Source organism: Aquila chrysaetos, chromosome 17 (genome assembly GCF_900496995.4).
Source record: "Aquila chrysaetos chrysaetos chromosome 17, bAquChr1.4, whole genome shotgun sequence".
Classification (NCBI taxonomy): Eukaryota; Metazoa; Chordata; class Aves; order Accipitriformes; family Accipitridae; genus Aquila; species Aquila chrysaetos.
The window spans coordinates 24,362,590-24,384,702 of NC_044020.1; the positions used below are offsets into that span (position 1 = coordinate 24,362,590).

The 22,113-nt window shown below is 36.3% G+C and overlaps 1 protein-coding gene across 7 annotated transcripts in view; it reads right to left on the reverse strand.

Moving 5' to 3' along the window:
- CCDC91 (coiled-coil domain containing 91) overlaps positions 1-22,113 on the reverse strand; it is a 160,883-nt gene that overhangs the window by 98,341 nt on the left and 40,429 nt on the right. For 6 of the 7 annotated variants that reach the window (XR_003927223.2, XM_030041178.2, XM_030041180.1 and 3 more), the window contains exons 5-6: positions 19,231-19,419; positions 17,166-17,270 (exon numbers count right to left, since the gene is read on the reverse strand). Coding sequence is in view for 6 of the 7 variants with exons in the window: in XM_030041178.2 (XP_029897038.1) it covers positions 17,166-17,270; positions 19,231-19,419 (294 nt within the window). In the remaining variant the exon portion in view is untranslated. The remainder of the gene's footprint in view (positions 1-17,165; positions 17,271-19,230; positions 19,420-22,113) is intronic. The other variant, XM_030041181.1, reaches the window with a different exon arrangement.

Here is a 22,113-nt window from a genome sequence, read left to right on the forward strand (position 1 = left end):
GCCAACATGGATTTACCAAATCACCTTCTTCATGTGCCCAGAAATGGCTGCCAAGAGCACTTGCACCATGATTTTCCCAAGGACCAAAAGGCTGGCAAGCCTAGATCCATACATCATCCTTCTTGCTTTTTTCCAATAATCAGAGACTTTCCTCAGTCACCAAGTTGATACAGAACTCTCATAGCAACAGCCAGCTCTCTCATCATCTAACTAAACCAGTCTGCTCTCCTGAATTCTGTGGTTGGAAGCTGCTCATTTTTATAATGACAATCTCACCTCTTCTACTTCCCTGCCTTTCTAATGAGGTGATATCCATCATTCATACTAGAGATCCAGCCACACAAAGTACCCCAACACATTGCTGTTATTTCAGCAATGTCATAGTTCAGCCTCTGCACACGGGGCTCTAGCTCCTCCTGCTTGCTTCCCAGATTGCATGTATTTGCATATGGACATTTGACATGGGCCCCTGAAAATCCATCCAATTTTTGTGTTGCTTGATGAGTAGGAGTCTGGTTTTGGTTATTTCTTTTACCACCTCCCACCTCTGAGGTGACTAAACTCACGCTTCTTAAAAATAAATAGATGTTAAACTCATACATGAGAAAATAAAGATAGCCTTGCTTCCCTCCTTTGCAAACAACACATAAGAGGGACAAAGAGATGACAGCATTTAGTTCCTAAGTCTGTGTTTAAGAACTTTGGCTTGATTAGCAAAGATGACGACAACCTCTAGTTGCCTGTCATCAAGGAAGTTCCAGTTGTACAGTATTTGTAATAAACAAACAAAAAACCCCACAACCCCCCCACCCCCCCAAACCCCCTCTCATACTTCGGAGCCTTGATACAGACCTAGATATCTAAAGAGCATTCCCATGTGAAAACTGTAACATGCATTTATATTTTTCTCTGTTTTACTTACTGTGAAACACTGATGTGATTGAACTAAAAGCAGAACTACTTACTCCAGAGGAGAAAAGAAGTTACATTTCTGGGGGTGGGGTGGGTGGAAAATTAATCAATCTATTAAAAGGATGATATATATTTAATCTATTCTTTTCCTCTAAGCAAAGAAGTCTTTTAAATCACTAAAAATCATCATTTTTTTTTTATTTAAGCCAGAACACATCAGATGTAACATTTTGAAAAAGTCAGCAATGATTGATACCGCCTTAAATTACTTACAGATAGCCAAAAGCTATTATCATGTTGGGAGTTTAATTGAGTTTGGCATTTTTGTTTTGTTTTGGTTTTTAAATTTAAATGCAGATTGAAAAACACATAGACCTGCTAGATTTTAAAAATGACAGATCATTAAGCTATGACATCTAATCAATTTTTTTTAAATGTTACTATTGTAGAAATTGACCACAGAAGGCAAATGAACTCATACAGATAAATATTCAGAATTCTAAATCCATAGTGTAAACAACAAAAATAGACATATACCTGTGTTTTTCAAAAGACACTCTAAGAGGAATAAAACTCAAGATTCTTGACAGTGATGTGGCTGTTTTATTTATTTTACACACTCCATTTACTTCCCAATATTGCTGATATCAACACTTAAATAAAGAAATTATGAGAAAGGTTCTTTGAGAAACAATACCATTTCTTCTGCAACAGGAATCAGCCCTTTTGAAAGCAAAAGGGCAGAGTATTAATTGAAGGATGAAACATGAAGTTAGGGACAATGTTAGAAAAAAATATTTAAGTCAAATCTGGCCTTCAACCGAAACTTTTATTTGCTTCAATTAAAATTGTATATGGATATTCAAAGGAGAACATTCCCACTACAGAAGGTCTCCAACAAGGAAAGCAGTAGGAAAAAAAAAAAAAAAAGAAAAGAAAAAAGAAACCTGCCTACCAACTTCTCTCCTGCCCAAACAAGGAACAGAGAAAAAGTGACATGGACAGAATTAACATGGATAAAATTTAATTTTTGTCATCTTAGAGTCTTTCCTTTTCCTGTTGTCTAAGTTTGAGAACTGCACTTCCGTCCAAGACTTCCACATGCATACTCTTGACACAGTGACTGACTTTTCCATCACTGTATCTAACACTCATTCACTCCCTAGAACTTTTTCACTTTGCCATTATATTGTTTCTAGAATACACTCTTCCCTCCCCTCACTCTCTCCTTTCCTCCAAGGGTGGTAAACCCATGGTTCTCATCTTTGGAGCACAGTAACTCTCTCAACAGCTCCCTTCTTTTAACCTATTCAATATGCTGCAGTTTAAAAAATTAAAAAAAAAAAAAAAAAAAAAAAACACAAACAAAAAAACCCCAAAAACAAACACACACAAAACACCAAAAAACCTAACCAAAACTCCACAGTAAAAAAAAAAAAAAAAAAAAAAAAAAAAAAGAAAGAAAGAAAGAAAGAACAGAGATCACACTTTTCCCCCCAAAAATCACGAGTAGGACAACATAGCAAGAACCCTCCTGTTGCTGAAAAAGTGAAAGGGAGAAGCAAAGGGATTCTAATTTGGACACAAATATCACTTCCTTTAATTCTACAAGCTAAGACCCTACATATGCCACCCCTTTTGAGAGTCCCTTAGTTCCTTTCTACAAGCCAGCTGGCAGGGATGCAGAAACAAGCTCATGCTTTCTTTGTTGTATAAGACAAATTAAAATGTAAATAGATTTTAAAACGCTGTAGCATTAGGACTGAATTTGACGGAAAGCTTTAGCTGTACTTTAATTTTATTTGAAACTTCTTGGTATTTTACACTGCATCAGACCTCCCACAAACTGGCTAATCCAGATGAGAAAAATCATGATTAAGACACGTTCTTGTTCTGAGCAGCTCCCCTCTTCTGAGGGGCACAAACATTGCTTACAGTAAGGCTCTTGGCTAAAAGTCTTTTCAAAAAGTGAAAGCAAATCCTGCTGGAATATAGCCTTCCTCAGCTGGATGCATGCAGATTTATTAAGCATATGTAAACGTATTTAAAAGACTGGAGGCCACATTTAAAAACCTAAAGTAGCGCAGCAGAGATTAAAAATACAAAATATCAATAAATGAATAAAAAATGGTTTGTTCCTTACAAAAATACTATTGGGTTTCTATTGTGCAATGAAAGATTCATCAACTACGGCAGTGATTGGTATATGATAAGATAATTTACTTGGTGGTGACAGAATAGGAATGTGTTGAAAGTTTATGAAATACTGCCATAGGAATTGCAACATGTCTCCAAGAGCTGCTATTTTTATTCCATAAATACTCAGTTCTCAAAAGAATGTGCAAGTCAAGACAGACAATCTTGATGTAAAAAGGGAGGCAAGTGCCACTAGACCTTCATCCATGTGAGAACTATCTCATGAAAATATTATATGAAATAGGAAATATCTTCAGACTACTCCTGTAGTCTTTGTTACAGGATAGCTACAATAGCCTCTTTTTCCCTTCATGCAAGATGTCCACTGCATTTTTGGATTAATATCATAAAGTCCTGAATGATTTTCCTCAGTTAACACTGTAAACATATTTTTAGTAAATAACAACAGCATAGGATATCTAAGACCTGCTTAATCTAGTTTAAAACAATAAAATTGAATGTGGTAAAGTGACACATGGCTAAAATGAATCTTTATAAGCAAAGGGTCCAAAGTCCCATTCACTGAAGCAACTTCTTGCCACTCCAGCTGAATGCAGCTGCTTTCTGGCTAGTCATCAGGGGATTCTGTGCAGGTAATGGAATTCCCAGGTAGCAGAGATGTGATCACACTCATTATGAAACCCAGGAATTGTTCTCCTCTAGTGACCAAAATTACATTTGTCTCTACTTACAAGTGGGAAGTTCCTGAATGAAGCAGAGCCAACAGAAGCGATAATAATATTGAAAAATACCCAATAAACACTGGAAAACTCAAGAAGGAAGGAAGGAGAGCAAAATCTCCCTAGAAGCAGCTAATTTCACCACAATCTAGTAAGGACTTTCTTACGTTCAAGCTGAAGTGTTTAGCACAACTCACTATTGAAAACATCAACGAAAATTGCAACTGCTACATAAAAATAATAAGCATGAGATCAAATATTCCTTAATGGAAACAAGCATCAAGTGTCTTCTTACTTACAAGAGTAAGTAATTACAAAAATTACACTATTGAACTCTAATAATATGAATATCTTCTTAGCAGTTTTAAATAGTAGTTATTAATAGTACAAAGAGTTGTTTCTGGTTTGGGGTTTTTTGCGGGGGGGGGGGGTGTTTGGGTTTTTTTAAACACAATATTTCACAGAACAGTGCTACAAAAGCAGGCAACAAACTGAAACATGCCTGAAATTATGGCTTAGTTCACAAAGATGGAAATGGATATCTCCTTTTCTTCTTTATCACTAACAAGAAGGCTCTTCAATCATAATAATTACTTCGCCAGTTAGACAGTTTGAATATAAGGGAGGTCCAGAATATTTTTCATTATTCCTTGCTTATGAGCTCAAACTATGTTTTTCCTTCTTCGTTTCCCTGAAGTCACCTAGCCTTATTTCAAACTCTCTACCTAGCAGATGAATGGAAATTTGCTTTTCAATGACACACTCACTTCTTTCTACGTACTTATCTCGAAACTCAGACTATACCCTCAGCCCTTTGAAAACCTAGCCCAGGAACTTGGATTGTTCTCCCTACATAAACAGGGCCTACATCAAGTGCAGAATTACTAGCTGAAATTATTCTTAATATATAGAAAAATATTATAGTAAATGAAGAAATTCAAAATTGCTCTCAGTCCTATATAACAGCATCTTGGATTGTTTTTTAAGCATTAATCAGACTCCCATTTTCATATTTTCATATTCAAATTCAAATTCATTACGGTATTTATTTCTGGAAATTAATGTTGACCATCCTAAACAATTATTTGCTTGGCGATGCTTAAATTTGTAATGCATATCCAAACCCAAAATAATTTCTGTCTAACAATACATTTAAGTAATAGATTTATTTTTAAGGAATTGCATCGGACTCAGCAAGTCTGTTTTATCTCAACATCCTTCAGGTTTAAGAACAGATGTTCTAGTTTTCATCAGTATCAGTTTTCTTTAAATGATAAAAGTTTAGCCAAGAAAAGTAAAGGAGTTCTCAGTAGTTTAAGTACATGATTATTTTAAATGTCACATGCTGTTCTGGACCTTTTAAGCCTTTAATGAGGAAAAAAATTATACAAGTCTCAGCAGCAAAACTTTTTTTTTTTCTCTTAAGAACAGTAACACTGAAGTAACTAAAAGTAATTAGTGTCACTATGGTTATCTGTAAGCAGAATCAAAAATAATCGGTGCAAGAATATACACTAGAAACCTTATAAACACTTATTTTTATTTGTAGAAAAAAAAATGGAATAGCAATCTAGTTATGTTGGTATATAATTAGAGCTGACTTTTACTTTCCCTTATCTCCTCCATCTCCCAAACATTATTTTATCCTTTAAAGTTTCTCATAATCAGATGGTAGTTTTAAAACCTTGATGATATAAATTTGCTGTATTTATATTCTATTGTGATCACTGCAATAACTAATACTTTACCACTGTAACTGTTTTCCCAATATCAGGAGCTATATAGAAATGACCTGTTACACACCTTTGCAGTGGTTTACAACACTAGTTATTTGTTGAAATTAAGATGCTATGCATTTTGCCTACATATTAAAATTTTGGCAGTTTACTCAAGTAAAAAGAGCCTAAATCATAAAGGCATAATTAATAAGGAAGTTTTGAAGTTAACAGAGAATGCATGAATAAATTTAACTTTTACATGTAAGTCACAAGAGTTTTTCTTAGTTATGTGTTAACCTCCAGTGTATGAATTAGTTAGATCAGAATATATTTATACAAATAAAGTTGTTTAATACTTGACAAATTATACATTTCAACTGATCAAACTGTTCCAACACCAAGTGTGTACTATACATAAATAAAATTTAATACAGATTGAAGAAGTAAATTTAAAGGTGTTTAAGTAGTAGGTTAATTAGACAATAAAATTTTCACCAATGTAGTAAGATGTATTCTGCAGCCATTCATAGTTTATTAATGAACTATGAACCAATTAAGATGATTTAGCAGTTAAAGGGCAGTGAAGGGACAATTCTTCAAAATTGTTCCCACAATATCATCCTAATATTTGCTATGCATCTTATTTCTCTGAAGTATTTAAACATGAAATACAAAAATGCTGTTAAAAGTATTGACTAATTTTGACTAATATTGGCTAAGATTCAGTATTTTTATAGTGAGGAATGGTCAAATACTCACAATAACTACACTGTCTCAGATGCCTTACATTGAACACAAACAGAACTCAAGTGAATCCAGAGACACAGAGTTGCTTTGGCACTGTTCCCCACGTTTTTTAAGAAAGTGCATGCCAAGTAAGAGACAATTAACCTAGAAGCACTGCCTTAACAGGACAATTATCCAAGTTCTACTCTACAGGGGTATCTTCACTTTGAGTACATTTTGCACATTTCCTTTATCCCCCCCAATAATCCAACAAGATACTATTTCTACAAAAGCTAGATCCAGTGAAAATCTTGATGAGACAAGCTTGGTGGTAAAGAACTCCAATTGATCAGTGTTAAATAAGTTTGGACATTTCACAACCATCTCAATTGGAATTTCCATATTAAATAGAAAAAAGAAAAAGATGAATCATCCTGCACTCACTGTGAATGCACAATTGGAGATGTGCAGTAGCTGTGATGGACTTGTGACACACTGAACATAAATTAGTCAATGTATTCAAACAAATCTAAGATACACTGGCATAAAACAGGTCAGGCCAGTTAGAAAGCAGTCAGGACAGAAATCTTGGTTCTGAAAAAATGTTTTTACTTCCACATACTTACACACTAGAAAAATTAAAGTTGTCTAAGCACAATTTTTTGCATATCTTTAAAATCAGAGAGCACATAATTGTAAAAAGAATAAATGCTAGGCACACTATATGACTGTAACTGAATTCCACAGTACAAGACAAGTTAGGCATTCAAAGCTGTTAAGCAACAGCAGAATAGTGTAATAGAGGTATATTTGAACACAGCATATTTTTAAAACAAAATTAGCATGCTTAGTCTTATATCCACTAATCATTCTGAAACAAGACAATAAAATAACTCATAAAAAAAGAATTTAAGAGGAAAACATAAAGGCAATGGAGCAGAATCTCTTCCTAATAGAAATAAAAAGTTATTTTGCCTCATACTGTGGAAAAGTAATTTAGAGGAAGGAAGACATCAAAACGGGGCGGGGGGGGGGAGAAACAGCCAAAAGATAAACAGCTCTGAAATTATTAATAAAATAGAGTTTGAATAAAAATGAGTGTCTGAAAGAAGAGTACATAGAGTAACATTAAAAAAAAAATTTAAAAGGTGAAGAAATAAACGTGAGGTATCTGGCACACACTTGAAAAAGAGGTGGGCAAGGGATTGTTGCCATACCCATAAATACCTTTAACAGTTCAGCAAAAAGATGCATTGCTATCTGTGAAAGTGCCTTTTCTGAAATCCCCCATTTTCAGTGTTCCATAATTTTAAACCCTGCTGTGACCTGTGAAATTTCCTGGAATCTCTTTTATAAATTTAGTTGCAGGTACAGTAGATAACTTTTTTTCACACCTATTTTTCGTTATTAGCATTCTGTCTCCTCTATGTCTGCACCTAAACCCAACCTAAATATTTTCTTAGAAGATGGTATTTAACAGGATGCAAATCATATATTAGTTTTGTAAGAAAACATACATTTTCTAGTACTCCAGCCACAAAAAGCACCTACGTCCAAGACCTGTTTCCAATCTCCTGCAGAACACCTTTTCCAGAATCATAAATGCACTCTTCTGGAAGGAAAGACCAGGAAGGCGACAACAGGCTGTTGCCTTTTATGTGAGAGAGGAGTTGGAATGCATGGAGCTCTGTTTTGGGGTAGGTGATCAGTGAAGAACTTAGGGGTCAGGATTAGCAGGCAGATCAGCATAGTGGACATTGCTGCATCTGCCTGCTATAGACCAGATGGTCTACAGGAAGATGATGTAGATGAAGCCTCCTTCAGACAGCAGGAAGAACCCTCCCATTCACAGGCCCTGGTCTTCATGAGGAATGGAGGAGCAATCTCTGAGGCACTCTGTTGGAACTGAGATACTTAGAAACACAGAAGGACTGTCTGGGGTTGTGAAGATCAGTGGCAGCCTGCCTTGGCTGCAGTGACCATGAGGTGGTGGAGTTCAGGGAAGGGGAAGGAGCAGGGCAAAAAGCAGGATCACAACACTGGACTTCAGGACAGAAGACTTCGGTCTCTTTGGGGGTCTGCTTGGAAGAATCCCATGGGATACAACCTTATAAAGAGGGATCCAAGAGAGCTGGTTGCTATTCAAGGATTATCTCCTCCAAGCTCAAGAATGGTCCATTGTGACAAGCAGGAAATCAAGCAGAGGCAGCAGGAGGCCTGCACGGATGAACAAGAAGCTCCTCACTAAACGCTGGCATAAAAAGGAAGTGCAGAGGAGGTGGAAGCAGGAGCAGGTGACCCAGGAGGAACACAGAGCTGCTTTCCAAGCATGTAGGGATGGGGTTAGGAAAACCAAAGCCCACCTGGTTTTGAATCTGGCTAGGGGCGTGAAGGGCTACAAGAAAGGATTCCAGAAATGTGATAACAGCTGAAGGAAGACTGGGGAAAATGCAAACCTGCTGCTGAGTGGGGCAGGGGCTGTGGTGACAAAGGACATGAAAAATGCCTTCTTTGCCTCAGTTTTTACTGGTAAGACTGGCCTTCAGGAATCCCAGCCCCCTGAGACCCAAGGGAAGGTTTGGAGCAAGGAAGACTTAAACCCTCAGTGGAAGATGACCAAGCTAGGAAACATTTAAACAAAGCAGACTAAACAAGTCCATGGTGCCTTAACAGGATGCACCACAAGCGCTGAGGGAGCTGGCTGATGTCATTGTGAGGCCACTCTCAATTATCTTTGAAAGATCGTGGTGATCAGGGTGGTTCCTGAGGACTGGAAAAAATCAAGTTGTCATGCCTGTCCTCAAGAAGGGCAGGAAAGTGGATCTGGGGAACTACAGGCCCATCAACCTCACCTCAGTCCCCAGGAAGGTGATGGAGCAACTGATCCTGGAAATCACTTCCAGACACATGAAATACAAGAAGGTGTAGTCAGCATGGATTTACAAAGGGAAAATCATGCTTAACCAGCCTGATAGCCTTCTATGATCAGAGTGGTGGATGTTGTTTATCTCTACTTCAGCAAGGCTTTTGACACTATCTCCCATAACATCCTTATAGACAAGCTCACAAGTATGGGTTAGGTAAGGGGACAGTGAGGTGGACTTCAAACTGGCTGAATGCCTGTGTCCAGAGGGTTATGATCAGTGGCAGAAAGTCTACCTGGTGACAAGCAGTGTACCCCACGGGTCGATACTGGGGCCAATACTGTCTAACCTCTTCTTTAATGACCTGGATGACGGGGCAGAATGCACCCTCAGCAAGTTTGCTGTGAAGAATTGGTGATACATCTGATCACCCTGCCATTCAGTGGGTCCTTGAAAGGCTTGAGTTTAACAAAGGGAACTGCTAAGTCCTGCACCTGGGCAGGAATAACCCCATGCACCAGTACACACTGAGGGTCAAATGGCAGGAAAGCATTTTTGCACAGAAGAACCTGTGGGCAATGGTGGACAGCTAGTCCACTCATGTATTGACTACACCACCCAGCTTGGTGTCAACCGCAAACTTGGTGGGATTGAGTACACCCTCAGCATGTCATTAATGAAGTTATTAAATAGTATTGGTCCTAGTATGGACCCTTGAGGGACAACCACTTATTACTGGTTTCCATTTGGACATGGAGCTGTTGACTGTAACTCTTTAGACACAGCCATCCAGCCAATTCCTTATCTATCTAATCAGTATCCCTACAACTTAGAGGCAAGAATGTTGTGGGAAACCATATCTCAAGAGGTCTCCTCCAACTGCAATGATTCTGTGAATGAAATAAATGTTTTAGATGTAATTTTTCTACTTTATCACAATTATTTTTAGAACAGTATTTTTCAGACTAAGAACTGATATATAAAGGAAGCAAAAAACTCACTATAAAACATTGTAGCAAAAATATAATATTGACATAACTGTCAAATACCATCAGATGTTTTCTCTGAGTCATTAACTTTTTGACTGATATTTATTAATTAAACAAAGTAGCACTGAGCTTTCATATGTGCTTTACTGCTAATGTTGCCATCAAAAGCAGCAGTCAGTCACAACAATACATCAGATATCTTTTACTCCAGGCCAAGACTCTGAATCAACTGTAAGTCTGCAGTTTCCATTAAGAAATACAAGACATTTTCAAATTTGAGAGATTTATGAAGATTATGTGAATTAGTTAATCAATTCCCATTTAAAATCCCAGGTAGATTATATTAAAATTGCCTACATTATTTCTAGTGTTCGTGTGTGGCAAAACTGAAATAGTCATTAAACCAGTTCAACACAGCTAGTGTGCAAGCATAAAATTAAGTTTAACCTACTTCAATATTTCAGAAACAGAAAAGACAGCAAAACGGTATGGTATTTTTGCTGTTTAAATGATCCAGATATGTCAGTCATCCCTAAATCTCCAGAGCCAGCTCAAGACGACAAAATCTGTTTCACAACCTATGGCTGAGTCCATACTTTCAACCCTCCTTCCCCAATCTGAACTGAAGTTAGGGTGAAAATATTTAAAATCCAATTGAAACTGTAGCACAAAACAGGCTACAACTATGCTTTTTTTGCTATAAGCATTCTTATACACTATCACATTTCAGTAAAGGAAAACAATAACTTTCTCTTAAATTCATATAGAGATGTTGGGGGGCGGGGGGCAATATCTCAGAAAAGCATAAATAATTTCTTCCTTTCAATTACCACGTTCACAGATTTGTTGTAATAAACACATCAAGGTATACTTAGCTTGCAAACAGAAGTAAACCTGTCAGCCCCTGCTTCACCAGTTTCTCTGGAAGGGAGATAACCTTTGCCGTCAAAATGATACAAAATTAATTTCAAAGGTGAACTGTAATTTAAAGAAAGAGCATGATTACTTAGGCTATACTTTTATTTTAGGTTCAGTATAATGGCAACAGACAAATTCTTGGATGTTATCTGCCATCACTATCATTATTTTTTTTTTTTTCCTCCAAGAGCTACCCCCCCAAACAGAAAAATTAGTCTATCAAAGCAGGGTAAAGACATATCTGTTTGCATGGGGGTACACTATATTTACTGCAGTATTAACACACAGGGAATACTTCCTCCGGAGAAAGTTACATCTTCCAATACAGGATACAAAATTTATTCATCATATGGCCAGCCAGCATTACGAAACACAATCATTTCACCCTGTCACTTCAACTGCAAGTGCTTCTAAGAGCTTGTTTTGCTAGACAACCAACTGCAAGATTGCCTCTTGAAGTTACTTTAGGAAATGAATGTTCATACAAGACCAGGATTGCTTACGTACATTAAAAGCATAACACAGGGGTCTTCCAGAACAGGGAGCTTAACCTTTGGGATCATCTGTGTTCATTCCAAATACACAAACTTTGACACCTTCCTATTGTCAACATGAACAGGCCTATTATTCAAGGTAGTTGTGCATTTCATATTTCTCTCATGTATCCTCAGGTTTCAGCCACTGAGAATCATCACAATACGGACAGCTGATGGATCACATATTGTAGGTCCTGCACTGGATAGAAATGGACAGCATTCCTGTATCAACAGCAAAACAGAGGCTGGGGAAGTTAGAGACCCCAATTTTTTCTTCTCTCAAATGCTAGAAAGCACCCATATTAGGGGCAAAATTATCCAGTGTTGAAAACTGGGGGGTATAAAAAAGGAAGGGGTGAAGGCAGACGGACGGCACAGAAGGGCTGAGTTTATCCATTGGGTAAGCAAGGTCAGGAACAAGTGGGGAAATAGAAGAAGGAATAAAAACAGAGGAGGAGGAAGGGCAAAAATCCAATGATGCAGGGAACTGGAAAAGAAGAGGTGCCTTAGGAAAGGCACAAACCAGAAGAGTTACCCCAAACTCACAGTTGTCTATGCCCTATGCACACCAGCCATTCTGTGTCCAGATCAGCACCACATGGCATCGCCATTATAGGACAAGGTCCCTTAGTAGAAATACTAGCCCTTGGACAAGATCACACTGGGAGTAGTGAGGAATGGTAATATCTACCATTAACTTCCCACTCCTCAATCCCTATTAGTACCTTCTGTTCACTTTTAACTGCTGTCCTCCTCCCCTTCTTGAAACATCACTGAACTTTCAACCCTCAAAACCACAGCTCTCCAAAGGTGCTTTACCCTTCTCAGCAACCAACATCCCTACGTACTTTTAGAACATCTTCTGTCATCATTGCAAAACTGAATTTTGCCATCACCAAGACAAAATTAGTTACCTTGTTTCTTTTCTTGGCATTACATTTTTGCGATTCCAACTCTTCTCCAACAGAAATTCTTTTCATTCTAGCGCATTCAGCATGTAACCACTAGAGCCAGTATTTACTTATTCAGCCATTTATTTTATTAATATTGAGATTACTATGACATTGTTTGAATCTAAAATCAAAGATCTTAAGATACATTATGAAATACTATGAAGCTTAATTCAATTCTGAAAACAAGAAACTACATGAAGGGGGCGGGGAGCAACAGCTAGGACACATCACTTTAAATACTAAAAGAAAGACAAAAAAAAAATCAAAAGGATCCATACGCATAAAATCAGGCATCATCACATTCAGCCACGTTATTTAGCTTTCCTATTTCAACACCGTATGAATACAAGCAAATTTTTACATGTATTACGTGCAATTTTTGAGATTCATATTATGTTCAGTCCTAAATTTTAAGTACATCAAAATCACTGTTTGTATAATTCTACTTAAAGGCAAAATTGTATGATGAATCTCGCATTAACAAAGTTTTAATTCTTATATGCCTTACAAAGTATATTGAAGTTTTGAAGCATCATCTCCAAAAAAAAAAAGGAGACAGACAACCAAGTATGCATTCTGTTTTATATGAAAGTGTGTGATATATAGGTCTATTATATAAAAAACCCAAATTAATAGGCAATATTAATCAGAATAAAAATAAACTTATCCCTCAGAATTAGGAGGGAAGAAATTAGCCCAAAGTCTCAAGTTTACCTTTTCCTGTCTTTACTTAACTGCACTTAAAGTGTTTTCCTCATAATTTGAAGCTTTATAATTGAAATGTGACATCTGATGTACTGAAATGAAAAAATTCTGCAAACATCAACAGTTACAGAATAAATAAATGAAACAACATCTAATAGCAGCAATGATTGTACTTAGCTTACCATGCCATTTAATCCCAGCTAGGTGTTACTGCATGACCTAGTGAAGTTTCTTTGGATTGTTACATAATGATCTGTCAATGTTTGCTTCAGTATAAGCTTCCTGTCTTACCTTTCTAAAAGATCATTTAAACAGGGAGTCTATCTGACCTGCTTTTTTACACACAAAAATATCACTCAAAATGAAATCAAAGTACTAACCTAATTCATTTTTAATCATGACTTTTTGCAACAACAGGAATACTGCTAAATAAAATAAGCACATTAAAGTCACTTTTTCAATGAAAATTTAAATTCCATAAAAACAGGCAGAACAGAAACAGATTCCAAAAGAAAACACTTTCGGTGCTTTCAAAACAACTATAGATTTGTTAAGTTAGAAGAATAGATGTCAGTTGCCAAAAGAAAAAAGAGTCTATTTCAGAAAGAAGGATCACACCACATTAACTATATTGTTCTTCAAAAAAACAGCCTACTTAACTTCCAGAAAGGGTTGATGATGGGAAAAAATGCATATAACCGCAACTAGAATTTTCCAGCAGCAGCGCAGTATTACTTCAAATGCAACCATGTGGTAAATCAAAGAAATAGCAGAGGAAAAGTATGATCCAATTCTTAGTGAATCATCAAAAACAGTTGTCTGTAGATAGACCAAACATCCGAAGTCTTATCAGCTAAACAATCTGTGCAAAGAATTAAGTTCCTACTCAGAGCACTAGAACCCCGGCACTATTTTCCCTTCTCAAATTAAATGTTCCCTCTCTGATTTGCAAATAAGAGAACGTCACCTCCTAAATAGGAGTATTCATTTTGCTATTGATGGTTTTTCACTATATTACAAATTGGGGTTTGGTAGTTTCAAAATGCAGCATTTATTCGTTTGTACAACATATTATAATGGGGCCGCAGCAAAATTTTAGATTTATAGGATTAAAATAACCACTAAGTCTACATTATAGTCAAAACCATGTGTTACCTACTAGCATTAAATGTCTTGAAAATATGCAGCACTTCACATTTAGAGAAAAGCTGAGGTGTTAAAAGTTGAGATGAATGTGATCAAAAAAAGAGAAAAAATAAGACTGACATACCAACAAAAAAAAAAAAGAAAAATCAAGACATACATTTGCACCTGTTTCCTTCCTGTCTAAACAAGCAAGGAATTATAAGGCTAACATTGCATTTATGCTACTTTATGGTTGTAACACTGCACACAAGAAAACTAAAATTACACTTCCCACAGCAATTTTAACTCAGCTACATTTTGTATGCAAAGAAGTTAGAATTACAGTATGTTATTCTGCCTCTTAAATACTACAAAGACAGAAGTGGGAATGTGGGAATCATAACTCTAATTTTACCAGCTTGTATGAATTCAAGATCTCAGAGAGACAATTGCATTAAATATCCAAACAATTCTATAATACTAGTTAATAGCAATTTGTTTATTCTATTTATGAACCCACTGCGGCCCCTTTACTGTCTCTCATTGTAATAACATATGGAAACAACATTAAGAATGTGAAAATACTACATGCTCTGTTCAATCTTGATTTTTTTAAAGCTAATTTTATTTAGACAAAACACAGAACTTTTTACTTTTCTCTTTTACACAAGGATAAATGTGGCAACACTCCATTGTGATCCATTGGTTAGACTTGGAATTCTGCCCCCCTGATTAGGAACAGTGATTATCGCTCCCCTTCAGTTCTTCTATTTTCAGTACTACCAAATTAAGTATAAGGCTTTTTTCACACCTATGATGAAGAAAGTTTGTGACTAGTCCAGAACACAATTCACTTCATCAGTATGCTAACCCAGCTTAGAGAAAACATCTGTAATATGCTTTATGTTCCTACCTTGTCTTTCAAAATATATTTTTTATATCAAAAAACCTGAAAGCATATTTTATTGAAGCAATTTTGTGACAACAAAACTGTGGTAACATAACTGTTACCCTTAACTGAGGCAGAAATCAATAGGAAGAGATGAAAAAAAAATTACTGGCTTAGTTGACAAAGATTAATGAAATCTTCTCTCAGAACTAAGCACAATAGCTTCACAAAAAAAGAAGAGAGTCTAATCTAAATATCACCTTGTTAAAGATCTGGCTAACTGACTGGCTCTATTACCTCCAAACTAGCTTTTGAGAATGTCACAAGTGCAGGAAGTCAGTTAATTAGTAAACATAAAGGTGCAGGAAATAATGCATGTTCATGTAAAAAACAGTTAGAACCATCTCATGAGGCATTTGTTTTACATATTATACTCAAATATTAACACAGAAATTTTATTTAAGAGGAATTCAGTCAATGCACACCTACAGCTTAGGATGCCAGAATCAGTTCAGTTGGAAGTCTTATCCCGAGAGTTCCCAAAGCTATGCCAGAGTCACCACTACAGTCTGCTTTCAAGTTTTTCAAGTTAACAGCACTAATAACCAGCTGTTTCTACTGGAAAAAGAAATGCTAGTGAGACAGACATCTGTACTGTGTAGCTGCCAGATTTACTCAGTGTGTGGCCACAGGTGTTGACCCTAGTGTTGTAGAAGCCAAAGGAGAAAGACAAAAGGAATTGGCATTAAAAGCTGTACTAACAGAAGGCATCCAATATTCAAGTTTCAGGAAAGTAATTTTAACTGTCAACTCTTAAAAGCATGAGTCACTTTTCTTCTCTGATTTGATTCTGGCTATATCCAGAAGACGACAAGAGGAAGTAAATGAGGTTTTCCACAAAGTTAAAGGTTATGACCCTTTCATTGCCGTTCTTGAAAACTGTAGTACCTGACTCAGACGTATGATACAGACAGACTGATACTTGCAAACCTCAGTAACATTTCCACTACTTAAATACTTCTGCTTGAGGAGCATCATGAAAGTATTAAAAAATAAAATCCACTAATTCTACTGTCAAGAGTTTATGATGATCATTAACTTCAGCCAGTATGATACTCCATAAATCAGAAGGTTTTTAAGCAAAACTTCATTTTATAGCATAGCTAAGCAAACATTTCTTTCATTGAGTAGGATGTTACACACATAAACAAGAAAAAAAAAGAGTAGATGATTATATTACCATAAGTTCTAGGAAATACTGCAGCTAGTATTTCAATAAATTATTACAGCAACCCTTAAGTACAAATGCGAAACAATGCAGTAGCTACATAAAAACCATCCACAGCAGCAAAAAAATCAAATGAAGCTGAATTATCAACAAGAAACTTTTGAAATGTTGTAAGCCTATAATATTTAGTTTGTCCTGCTATAACACTGGAAGAAGACTGAAAACATCAATGAAAAATTTTTCTTGTATGTGAGACTTGTATTTAATGAACAGTGTTGATTTTTGCAATGGAAGCAATTTTATTTCCATTGCTTTCCATTTAATTACACTTTACAGATTTTTATTACCCAACACAAACTATCCCATATTCAAGTCAGCTAATACTTTACAAATAATTGGCCACAGCTATTCTAGAACATGCTAAGTCATACTGTTAAAACACACATCTACTGTGCAAAGTAGGTTTTTGTCATCTGTTCTACGAAATAGATCATAATAAGGATAAGTGATCCAAGTTACAACAATGTACTTATGCAAGTGGGCTAGTAAACTTATATTCCCACTAATGTCAAAAGTAAGGCTCTGATCTAAAGACCTTAGAAATTCATTAAATTCAAAAGGCTTTGGAGCAGGCCTGTAGACACTTAACAGAGTATTTGTCGGACATAAATATAGTCTATACAAAACCCTCTGACAAAGAGTAAGATACTACAAGAAAGAAATTACCTGGAGAGTCTTGTAATGATCTTGATGTGAAATTACTTTTTCTTTTTTTTCCTTCAAGAAATCCATTTCTAGAATACTATGGTTTTCCAGTAAATATTCTAATTTCTATAAAGTTTACAAAATAAAAAACATGAAGTTACAAACATTTGCAATTGTGAAAATACAGATTCAGTTGATCATTCCAACTAATTTCATTTCTGAAGACTATGACATTTGCTATCATAATATACACAGAGATAAAGGGTTGTGCAAGAAAACTGATTACAGTCCTTAGATTGAGACAATATTTTCAAGAAGTATAAGGTATTTAAAATAAAAGGCATGTCCTGGAAAGCACGTCATATGAGGAATGGCTAAGGTCACTGGGTTCGTCTAGTTTGGAGAAAAGGAGGCTGAGGGGCGACCTCATGGCTCCCTACAGCTTCCTGAGGAGGGGACGTGGAGAGGGAGGTGCTGAGCTCTTCTCCCTGGGATCCAGTGAGAGGACACATGAGAATGGTTCAAAGCTGCGCCAGGGGAGGTTTAGACTGATCATTAGGAAGCATTTCTTTACTGAGAGGGTGGTCAGACACTGGAACGGGCTTCCTGGAGAGGTGGTGAATGCCCCAAGCCTGTCAGTGTCTAAGAGGCATTTGGACAATGCCCTTAACAACATGCTTTAACTTTTGGTCAGCCCTGAAGTGATCAGGCAGTTGGACCAGATGATTGTTGTAGGTCCCTTCCAACTGGAACTATTCTATCCTATCCTAATTATTTCCATATTTCTAATAGCTTGTTCTGTCTTTCTGCATTTGAAAAACAGCATATTAAATGTACTTTTAGGAAATGGTTTCACTAAAAAGGCAGAAATCCTATTACATACAGCCCTAATGATCTTTACCTACATCTCCAAAATTAATAAAATTCTAAAATATTCTGTGATCTTGTAGAAGCCTGCCCAGCATGAACTAATAGAGAGGAAGGGGAATGACACTACTGACAATAAACTTCAAAATTATTTGCTATACAAAGAGGTAGTTTTTTTTTTTTTTTCTTAGTGCAGCTGTTGCTCCTACCAAATTCATTCCTACTATACATAAGCTGTTGGAACTCTTTCAGTTGCTCAAGAACAACTACTTCTGCAGCCATGCAGGAAGCCAGTATAGAAACAAATGACCTGTCAGATCACTGGACAGCTATTCAAACAAAGGCACAACTGAGAGGGTCATAAGGAGGACAGAAAGAGCAGATCTGCTTAGTTCAATCCTGCTTTTGGACAAAATAATAAAAACAGTTCTTAAAATTCAAAGTCTTTGATTCAACTGTAGAGATAGAAACTGCAACACTTCAATTCAGAGCCTAGCTCTCAACCTATCTCCTCTTACAGTCTGTATTCATGCTTCCCTTCCAGCCCTCCTCTATACACTTAATTCCTAAGCAAAATCAATCCATACCAGACCTCCTCATCTTTGGCTCTGGTTACTCATCCTCATTTTCATTTCCAACAAGCCATTTCCTCCTTCCCTAGCACACCTTGATAGCTATCAAGGAACAGCATTAAGAATAGCACAAATTAAACTTACTTTCCCATGCCTCAGTGACCTTTTGCTAACTCAGACACATAACTACAGGCACAACCCTGCTTGGTACTCTGTCATATTCAGCTCAGGAGGAATATGAAGAAATTAGTTACCAGAATTCCCAGCGGGGTGGAAACAAAAAGTGTTATGTGTTATGTTCATAAAGATAGCCAAAGACATTTTCAACTTCAGTGACCACACATTCACTCCCAAAACATGAGTGAATCACTATACCTTCTAACCACATGGCTTCATGTTAAGAAAACCTGTCTTTCCACCTGACCCCCACCCCCAGGAAAAAAAAAAAAAATTCTGAAACTTTAGAAAAAAATTCAGCCTAAAATAGATACAAGACATGGGAAAAAAAAATGTTGGCTAAATTTGGCCAATTTCTCTGGAATTTGGCTAATTTCTACAAAAAAATTGCACTGCAAATCTCTGCCAGCTCCAACTATATTTAAATCCTATATAAATGCCAAATATTTTCATTAAAAAAATATTCATACCTTTTTAATTTTTAATTTTTCTTCTTCAGCAGTGCAAAGCTTGATTTCTAGGTTTGCAAAAGCTTGTTGAAGGTAGCTCTTCGGTTCATTTGTTCTCTGTGTCTCAGCATCAGCCAAAGCAATGGTTGATGTAACTAAAGTCTTGTCTTCAATTACATTCAAAGAGGCAACTGGAATATCTGCTTGAATCTAATACATACGAGAAACAAAATGGTAAAGGAAATTGTAAAGGGAATTTAACATTCCAGTCAAGTCAAATTTCATTTCCAGATGACATTACAGAACTTAAGAACTGTAAATACTAAGGTTACTTTTTTGAAACCACACTTCTCTGAAATTGGCCATGCGCACTCTCATATGTAGGATGTGCTGGCCAAAAAGAAAGCTCCAACAGTGGAACAGTAGCTAGTAATTCAAGATGCATTCACATCAATCCTTCCAATCTCCTCAACTGCTTTTCAAGAATACTTTAGGAGAAGGCTTTAAGGAGGAAGATGGCACAGATACCTCAGTTTCCAATGAGGTCAAAACACTCAAAAGAGGTGAAAAGAGACAGAAGTGAAACTGAATCATCCGTCTCAAAGCATCAGGCTTACAGGGAAATAAACTCTCCTTGGATTAGTCACTCCATGTTTTCACCCAATGCAGACTGCAAACAGTAGCCATGGAAAGGGAATACAGATTTTTTTGTGCTAAAATAAATATCTCATCTTCAGGCCAGACCAACAGAATAAGAGTAATTGGGACATGTCTACAACACTTAGTTAATGCTATTTCAGTGAACTGTAGAAGTACAAAAACTGAAACGAAGCCTTCTAGAATTCACAACCCAAACCAGATGAAACACTAATAATAAGCCCTTATTTTCAGAAAAGCACAAAAATAAATTAGGTGACGTTTAAAATATTTTGTGGTATAATTAACAAGAGCCAAAGGTTTTTTTTCATCTTAAAATAAAAATAAAAAAGGCAAAAACTTGTTTATATCACAGCAAAGGAACTTCAAAGGAAAAAGCTGGTAAATTAACTTCAGCTGCCACTTTTCAACAACAATTTGAAGCCAAGAGTGCTTGAGATTTGGAGAGGGGTGGTGAAAGGAATATCTCAATGTGTTTAAGAGAGGTTTGACTGATCTGATTTAGTCCATTCCCTTAACACCTTTTATTCCAAACAGACACTCAAATAATATATTGACTTTTCAATAAATAAGTATATCTTAAAAGATTCAAAGAAAGAAACAAACAAAAATAGCTGAGATCTTGACCATACATGGATACATAACATCCAGTAGACAAAACAGACAGAAAGAATGCAGTTTGTGCTCTGAATTTCCCTTCTGTAAGAAGCAAAGAGAAGCTAGATGTACTAATTCTACTTCTGAGTACTACTCAAGATTAGAGTCTGGCACTGCAAATATTCTGATGTTGGAACCTGAAACACTGAAGTTTTTTTAACATGAAACCTCAAGAGGTTCTGGAGATATAATTATAGAAGAATACAGTTATCCTAACATCCTCCTCTAACAGGTGTAAGAATATTTTATTACAGCTTTATGCCCATCATTTTCCTTTAGTTTTATTCAAAAGTGCAAAGTCTGATCTACATTTCAAAATAATGCTAATGGACCTCCTTTCAACTCCCTCTCTTCCTTTAGTAACACTTGATAATACTGTATTCTCTAGCTTGTGTAATTTCCTGCATTAAGAAGAGATTTTATGGAACCATGGGTCTGTCAGTAGCTGACCAGAACAAGATGATAAAAACTGAAACATGGCCTACAACTAGAATTTGCACATGTAATTATTCACAAGTAACAAAGTGTATTTCTTATTTTTAGTAAGTTTACCTAACCAAATGACTTTTTGGTTTTAAAAAATACACCTAAGCCTTAGTATTCTGGAATATCCAAAGTGCTCTTTCCAGAGAACACACAAGCTGCAGTTGCTGGCCTAGCTCAAACAAGAAAAGATACAGGTTATTCACATTTCACTGATAGCCAAAAATCAAAAAGCATAGGATCTGTTGTGGCTGAAGAAAAGTGTATTTTGATCACTCTGCCAGAATAGAAGTTTACTTATCAAAACATTGTCAGAGAGGCAGATGAAGAGCTTTCAACACAGAAAATAGCCCTGGCTGGCATCAGTCAAAAAAGAAAACAAACACTCCCCCCTCAAGAAAAAAACCCACAACTTTCAGATTTCTAAGAAAATTTCTTTGGTATCATTTGCATTTGAGCACATCTCTTCTTTACTTTTTATATATAGGCTTTCCCCAGAACATTAGGCTAGGAACAAATACAAAACGGTAACTAATTCATTACTAAGACTGAACTATTGGAGCTGTACTAGCCACAGCCTTTCTGGAAGTGTGAACACACAGATGACACTCAAAGGAAAACCAGTAAGAGTCAGTTTATTTGTACAAGTTGTTTAAATAGCTCTAGAGAAATGCTTTTAAATGGTCAGATTATGGAAAACTGACTTAATTGTCAAATTCAACTTTCACCATGAGTAGCCCTAGGACTTGATCAGACTACCTGAAGGATAAGAAACCAAGTAAGTACTGAAAACCAGAGGGTCGCAAACTAGCCCAAAATATTGATTGGTTCAGAGAAAGACAAGAGCACTTTCTAATTCAAGTATATACTTCTATGCATCCTGAAACGAGGAACTTTACAATCAATAAACTTGTTCAAATGGGTGTCACTACAATCAATGGCAATTAAAACTCACTTGGGAGGGTAAATCTAATTAATTCTCATCCACAGCAATCTAGAATTCTTGTGCTAATCTCCAGGCAGAAATTCTTTTCCCTCCCTTGCTTACCTAATCATTTAGTTAAAAACTAAACACTTTCATGCCCAACAAAAAGCTAAGATCAGTTC